Source organism: Priapulus caudatus, unplaced genomic scaffold (assembly GCF_000485595.1).
Source record: "Priapulus caudatus unplaced genomic scaffold, Priapulus_caudatus-5.0.1 Scaffold108, whole genome shotgun sequence".
In the NCBI taxonomy this organism is placed as follows: domain Eukaryota; kingdom Metazoa; phylum Priapulida; class Priapulimorpha; order Priapulimorphida; family Priapulidae; genus Priapulus; species Priapulus caudatus.
Window position 1 is genome coordinate 173,641 of NW_014577169.1, and position 8,367 is coordinate 182,007.

Below are 8,367 nucleotides of genomic sequence, written 5' to 3' on the forward strand. Positions count from 1 at the left end.
CCTGTCCCAGCGCTGATTCGCTGATTTCCTACCGTAGTACCTTTAGGTGGCGTACAACAGTAAGCCTCCGCAATTGTTCACCGATTGCAATAATTTGCATTATGCACGCAAGTTAGATGCCTCGTGGACGTCTAGAAAGCATTAGAAGTAAAATTGGTCTTGTTGTGTAATTGTGCGATTCCAGCTATAGTGGCGTAGCCATGGTCGCCTGTCGGGCATTTTTGTGTATGAAATGTAGTCAGACAACTTTGTAGAAATTCGCATCATAGAGCTGGCAAAAGTTTCGAGCGGAGCATAGAGCATGAATCTGTAGTTATTTAACATGAATAAAGTGTATGTTGTGTAAGCGAAGTAACAGTATGCGTATTTTTAATTAATATCTGTTCGATGCGTATTCAGGCCTGCTGCCTATGGACGCTATCTACTGTTGTTCACCACCTCTAGTGCCCGTATCTATCCTTCTCCTGTCCGAATCATCTGCTGCTGTGTCAGCGCGGCGGCGGCAGCGCCCCCTATGCGCTGCGAAGCTAGTCGGCGTGCTCTAGCTCGATGTGGGCTACGTCCGCACCACCGCTGACGATGACGACAACCAGGGCACTGCTGGTAAATGCCTCCGCGCTGTGCGGCGCGGCGGACAACGACAGTCGATCAGTGTGGACGATGTACGAGCAACTCAATGTGGCATTCAGAGCAGAGAGCGTCGATACTTCACTCCAACTCCCGAGCTTTCTCAAACGAAGTCGCTTTGAGGAAGGCCATAATTATGTATAGCGATCCTCAATTACTTCATTCGAATGGTGGTGATAAATATGTCTCGTTGATAATGTTAATCGTCGGTATTGGGGTTTTATCTCAAAGCTATTGCGCAATTCTTTCGGGGAACCTCATGTTTAGTGCTTTATCTAGACGTGATATAATAAACTCTGTGATTTATTCATGAAAATTAATTGCTACTGGCACATAAAGTACTAATTTTAAACTGCTAATAATACAGAATGGGAATCATGGTACTTTATCGGCGAGAATTACTCTTTACTGTGTATATAAGCCGCTTTGATAAAAAATTAATGTGGCAACCACCAATAGATGGCGCTCATAGGCTGTAGGTCGAAATGCGAATGATTTAAAACAATAAATCCCTAACCCCAACCCTAATTCTAAAATGAAAAAAATTTAGCCAAAAATAATACAAATAAATAAGAGACAAAATTAGCCAATCAGAGCTGTCCCCTAGCGGATCGCTATCTCTCCCTTGTGCAAAATTTTACGTGTGCGTGTGCGTCGTGTGCGTGTAAAATTGATCGTAAAATACATTATCTATATTGATTTTGTTTGAGCAGATCAAGATTATGTGATCCTGATCAGATGAATTCGTCCCGAACAAACAGGTCAAACAAACGAACAAACAGACAAATTTTAGACAGTTTCATTTCAGGGGGATTGTACGAAGTATATATACGCACGTTTTGTAGTACTTCGGAAGCAGGACGCAAATATCTCAAGAATTGAGTTGGTTATATTACGTACATATTACACAGGTGACTGGTTCCAGCTAATCTTCATTCATAAAAAAACAATCGTTATCGCGACACACACGCACATATTTTACGTGTAAATCGTATATTAAGTTTGCACTTTAATTGCCGTATCCCGTATGTTATGATCGATTCGAAGAGTTTTTCTCCTTGGACATGCAGTATTCAAAATGAAAGTTGAAATTTAGAGGCTATTCAGGATTCGTGCTCATCTTAGATCGCACTCAAAGTTTTAAAGGTGGAATGGGGGGAGTGCGTTAAGCTGGGTTTACGCTATGGAGAAATCGTCGAGATGAGAGGTTTTTACTTAGTTCTACCAACCTCTCTATCACATGTTCAAAGCTTTTACGTTATGACCGCGAGTCGGCAAACGTTTTAAGATTTGACCCACAGTGTGTGCGCGGGGCGACGTGGATACGCATTTTTCATGTATTGCTGTTCTCTGAGTGGAGTTTCGCAAATCCTTGCTGAAAAGCCACACTTAGTACTACTAGTAGTATTACGCTTGTATCGGATGTGATACAGCACCCGCTTCTACTTCCCTCCCTTGAATTTAATAAATGCTGTCCATTTCTTCCTCAAGTCAGTGTCATTACGCCACTAAAATAATTTGCTACTTGTGTGCGAGCAACTGATCGCAACACATCTACGTGTCATTGTAAAGTTAGCGAATTCTTACTCAAAATACAGACTCGCTCGTTCACGATCATACTTAGCGCTGCACGACAACCGTTACGCGAGACGCGTCCTGGAAATGACGGCAAACCCGAAAATTGCCGATGTTTGCCGAAGGCGCGCGGCTTGTTGGCAGGTGACGTTTCCAGTTCCATATCTTAAATATGCGCACTTTCTCACGAAAAAACATAACGGAACGCCAGACAATTACTATACTGATGTTTATTTATCTATTATTTACGGTATTCCAATAGATATTGCGCCTACTCTTTAATCAATATGTGGGTGAGAAAATTGTTACGGACGGATATTGCCGCTTCAACAATGCTCAATGGCTCTTTGCTATGTACGTGGTGCGAATTTATTGGCACTCAGGTAGACAATTTGGTATTATTTACTGTATTTGAAAAACAATGGAGCCATTTAGAGAAATCCGGACACAAATTCCGAGCCGCATTATTATTATTATTATCATCATCATCATCATCATCATTATTATTATTATTATCATCATCATCATCATCATCATCATCATTATTCAATTTTTAATTCTGTGGCATGCAGTGATTAATTTATTTATCGAATAATATTTTAACAACGTTGTGTTCTGGTAACCCTTTGCTGATTCTATACCTTTATGCATACACGCGTTTCTTTTAGTTACGATCTGTTTATATCACTATCTGCTTCACTGATGTAAAAACCTAGCCATAGTCAGAGCCTTTGGTTTCAGTAGATGAGATTAGGTGGTACATATAACTGTAATGCATAGTCGACATCAATATCATAATACCAGGAGTGAATAATAGAGATCTATAATAATCTCTATTATTCACTCCTGATAATATCAAATATAAATATTCCACCATCTTCCTTTATTTCTAAGTGGATCGTATCACGTTATGCATAATTGCGGCTCTACATTTCGTTACATCACGAACATGCGCAATGAAGAAAATATTTAAGGGGGAAAGATTGGTGTGCACGTTATTGTTGTCCCCATGCCCGTCATTACTTCGGTACACATAAAGAAAACCTCCAGTGTCGGTATGCCCGTACAGCCATCGTTGGCGCAGCTGATTTTCGTCCCTGAAAATTCAGATAATGAATGAAACAATAACAATAATGAAACAAGGCGGAGAAGCACATGGATTGGGCTTTTTTGGTTAGAATTTTGAAACTTTGCACACGCGTAAGACATGAGGTCCTGACGATTTTCTGATATAATGCAAATTTAACAGCGCCACCTGGTGGCGTACAGCACCCCTGGCGGTTTAACAGGTATTGCGTTATGCCACTCTTCGGGTTTTGGCTAAAACATCAAAAATTGTTATCCAATTTAGTTAACAAATAGCCCTCATGACTCGCATGTATCTACATTATTATTATTAATAATAATAATAAACAATTTGGTATTATTTACTGTATTTGGAAAACAATGGAGCCATTTAGAGAAATCCGGACACAAATTCCGAGCCGCATTATTATTATTATTATTATCATCATCATCATCATCATCATTATTATTATTATTATTATTATTATTATCATCATCATCATCATCATCATCATCATCATCATCATCATCATTATTATTCAATTTTTAATTCAGTGGCATGCAGTAGATGAGATTAGGTGGTACATATAACTGTAATGCATATTCGACATCAATATCATAATATCAGGAGTGAATAATAGAGATCTATAATAATCTCTATTATTCACTCCTGATAATATCCAATATAAATTTTCCACCATCTTCCTTTATTTCTAAGTGGATCGCATCACGTTATGCATAATTGCGGCTCTACATTTTGTCACATCACGAACATGCGCAATGAGGAAAATATTTAAGGGGGAAAGGTTGGTGTGCACGTTATTGTTGTCTGCATGGCCGTCATTACTTCGGTACACGTAAAGAAAACCTCCAGTTCCGGTATGCCCGTACAGCCATTGTTGGCGCAGCTGATTTTCGCCCCTGAAAATTCAGATAATGAATGAAACAATAACAATAATGAAACAAGGCGGAGAAGCACATGGAATGGGAATTTTTGGTTAGAATTGTGAAACTTTGCACATGCGTACGACATGAGGTCCTGAAGATTTTCTGATATAGTGCCAATTTAACAGCGCCATCTGGTGGCGTACAGCACCCCTGGCGGTTTAACAGGTATTGCGTTATGCCACTCTTCGGGGTTTGGCTATAACATCTAAAATTCTTATCCAATTTAGTTAACAAATAGCCCTCATGACTCGCATGTATCTACATTATTATTATTAATAATAATAATAATAATAATAATAATAATAATAATAATAATAACATCGCAAGGACCTCTCCATCCTTAGCGAAATAAAAAAGGTGTCACAACAAAGCAAGTACATGCCAAGGCCAAGAGCATCTTATGCAAGCGCCGAAAGGAGAATAAGACCATATGCGAGCTCCAACAAGAAATTAAGATGAAACTACAGGCCAAAGCTTTGAGTTGCAAAAGGTTGAGAAGGTTTACTAAGCAGAGTGAGCACTACTATCAGAATAAGCTCTTCCATGAAGATGCCAAAAAATTCTACCGGCATCTCAACGAGCAGCAAAGCACCACCAAGGAACCTCCCTGTCAAGAGCGACTCGATCAATTCTGGCGTGGAATACTGGAAGTTGGCACAGACCACAATACCAATGCCACTTTGATCAAACAAGAGGAGGACGCATTCCAGAATGTAGCAATGGATGTATAGACTGACATTACAATGTGTGAGGTACAGCAGGCCATCAAGCGGACCCACAACTGGAAGTCTCCTGGCCCAGACAAGCTGCACAACTTTTGGATTAAGCATTTAAGTGCCCTCCATAAACAACTAACCAGGGCCTTGAATGACACCATCAAGGATCCAAGCAATAGCCCTAAGTGGTTGACATCAGGAATCACTTTCCTTCTTTCAAAAGGCAAGGATACAAAAGAACCAAAGAATTATTGACCAATCACTTGCCTGCCTACCACCTACAAGATTCTCACCGCTGCAATCTCCAACCGCCTCTACAATCACTTACAGAAGAGCGGCATCCTCACAGATGAGCAGAAAGGCTGTAGAAGAGCGTCTAGAGGGTGCAAAGGCCAACTTCTCATCAGTAACATGATTGTGAGCATGGCAAAAAAACTTAAGAGGAACCTAGGAATGGCGTGGATTGATTATAAGAAAGCCGTCGACAGTGTCCCACATTCCCGGATTCTTGCAACCATGAGAATGTACCATGTGTCACCAACCATTATTCAGTTCATGGAAGCTACAATTCAGAAATGGAAGACTGAAATGCTCCTCTTCACTCAAGGAGGCTGCCTCGGGACAAAAGATATCTCAATCAAGAGAGGAATCTTCTAGGGCGACTTGCTCTCTCCCTTGCTATTCTGCTTAGCACTAACACCGTTTACCAACATGCTGAATAGACAGGGCCGGGGATTTACCGTCGATAAACACAACACCATCATCCACCTGCTTACATGGATGACCTTAAACTGTTCACCGAGAACCAATATGAGCTGGAGCAAGCCTTGGTAACAGTCAAAGCATTCAGTAATGACATCAAAATGGAGTTCGGCTTGGAAAAAATGTGCAACCGCAATCTTAAAAGGTGGTAAGCTAGTATCGAGCTTGATGAGAAGACAGCCCTACAAAGTCTGAACCACGAGGACACCTACAAATATCTTGGTGTAGACGAAAGGGATGGTTTTCAGCATGCAAAGATAAAGGAGAACATTGCTAAGGAGTACTGTCGCCGAGTTCGCCTAGTTCTCAAGTCTGAGCTCTGCACAAAAAACAAGATAACAGCGATCAATAGCCTGGCACTCCCAGTCCCCGTGTACAGCTTCGGGGTGATCAACTGGTTGCGATCAGATATTAAAAGGATGGATCGCAAGACAAGAAAGCTACTAACCATGCACGGTCTCCACCACCCAAAAGCAGATGCAGAGCGACTGTACATCACGAGGCAAAATGGTGGTTGTGGTCTCATTGAACTGATGTCTGCGTACAACACTGCCAATGTAGATCTAGGCGACTACATCGAGCTTAAGGAAGACAAATTTACAATGCTTGTCAAAATCCATCAGTCCGGAAAATCAAAGCACGCTCTCTTACGCGAGGCTAAAGAAATCAAAGCCAAATACTTGTCTCCTCAGCCCACCAGCCAATTCTCAACAAAACAGAGACTGAAGTCCAATATGAAAGCAGAGAAGATCGAGGTATTGAAGAACAAGCCTTTGCATGGAAGGTTCTACAAGAGCCTCGACAGGCCATTTGTCAACAAGACTGCAAGCGTTGCCTGGCTGAGTAGTTCCGGGCTCAAGGGGGAGACAGAAAGCTTGATCATTGCAGCCCAAGACCAAGCACTCAACACCAGATACCATCAACGCAACATCCGTAAGCAACCGGTCAACAGCAGGTGCAGAATGTGCAGCAAGGCAGAGGAGACCATCAGCCACATCATCGCTGGCCCCAACCGAGTACATAGACCGCCATAACAAGGTAGCCAGCTATCTGCACTGGTCAATCTGCAGTGAGCGTGGTGAGCAAGTACCTGACAAGTGGTATGAACATACTCCGAGACCAGTTACCAACATCGGAGATACTACCATCATGTGAGATATGGCAGTGCAGACAGATCGCACGATACCTGCAAACCGCCCTAATATAGTGCTCTACAACAGGAGAGAAAAACGATGCCTGTTGACTGACGTAGCCGTACCAGATGATTCTAACATCATGGTAAAGGAAAAAGACTAAACTCACCAAGTACAAAGATTTGGAGATCGAAATTAGGAGGATGTGGAATACTAAGACGAGAATTGTACCAGTGGTGGTTGGAGCCCTTGGCACTATAAAGAATGGTTTTGAGACGAACCTTAAGGAACTCCCTGGCTACCACACTGCCCAAGAAGTACAGAAAATCGCACTACTGGGAACAGCACACATCTTGCGAAAAATTCTGGATTGAATCCCTATGTGCTAGGTTGGGACACGGTCAACCCAGAAGCCACCGGCTAATGCCGTGATCCACTTTGGAAATAATAACAATAATAATAATACCATATATATACGTATAAATGCACAACCCACACCATGCATGACAGGATATAGTAACTAATATATAATATATATATATATACTATGAAGTAAACTAATATATAGATAATCAGTGAACATGGTAAGTGTGATAGCATCTGGTAAGAGTGTAGTACTCCAACTAAACAGATCGCGAAGATCGTCAATATTATCAGCCTTGATAAATAAACCGAAAAGATTTATTACCGTAACTATAATCAACTTGAGCTCAAGATTCAGGACACTAGTACAATTCAGATCACGATCTACCAGAGTCGTGTTCCTCGTAAGACAAACCCTCCCGCAATCCAGAGATAGAAGAACTAAAACATACGACACGATTCTCCAATCTTTGTCCGATAATATCAACTCGTAGCAATCAGCTCTAATGATTCAGACATGCAAAGGTCAGCACGATTGGCCCCGTGCACCGCTGCCGCTGCGTTGGCTCTGTTGGAATGTGGGAACGTGGATAGCCCAATCTGCTGCGTTTTGTCTGAATCATAGGTCGATGCTACGGTTGAATTTAATTGGACAAAGATTGGAGATCGTGTCGTAATGTTTGTTAGTCTGTATCTCCGGATTGGCGGGTGTCTACAGGAAACATTCTGTGCTACATGATGGTCGAATGGTACTTGTGTCCGAATTGAGCTCAAGTTCGATGTAGTTACGCGTAGTAAAAGCGTAGGTATTATATAGGCTAGTAAATGACGAATTTCCCTTGTTTATGTGAGGAGTTCAAGCAATCCATTCCGCTTTATCTACTGCTCTGATATATATATAGGCAATAAGGAATTGACGATAGTAAAGGGATACTCCCGCAGTAGATGTATGCGTAAAGAGAGACGGCAATCGTAATCTACATGCAGTAATACATTTGGAGACCGAATGACGCTAATCGTTGTTAACCGGTGTAAAAACACAGTATGATTTATGCGGCAGATTACCAGCTAGGATGGTAGTATTGCAAGCATTGATGATTTTATGGATGGATGGATGGTGATGGAGATGGATATGGATTGGATGTCAGTGCGTGAGTGGAATGGAATGGGATGGATGG

At 41.6% G+C, this 8,367-nt stretch overlaps 1 protein-coding gene across 1 annotated transcript in view; it reads right to left on the reverse strand.

Moving 5' to 3' along the window:
* Window positions 1–2,416: 2,416 nt before the first annotated feature.
* The window catches only part of LOC106805294, a 37,291-nt gene continuing 31,340 nt past the window's right edge, over window positions 2,417–8,367 (reverse strand). The window contains exon 12 of the mRNA XM_014806831.1: window positions 2,417–3,299. Coding sequence (XP_014662317.1) covers window positions 3,172–3,299 — 128 coding nt within the window. The 3' untranslated portion in view covers window positions 2,417–3,171. The remainder of the gene's footprint in view (window positions 3,300–8,367) is intronic.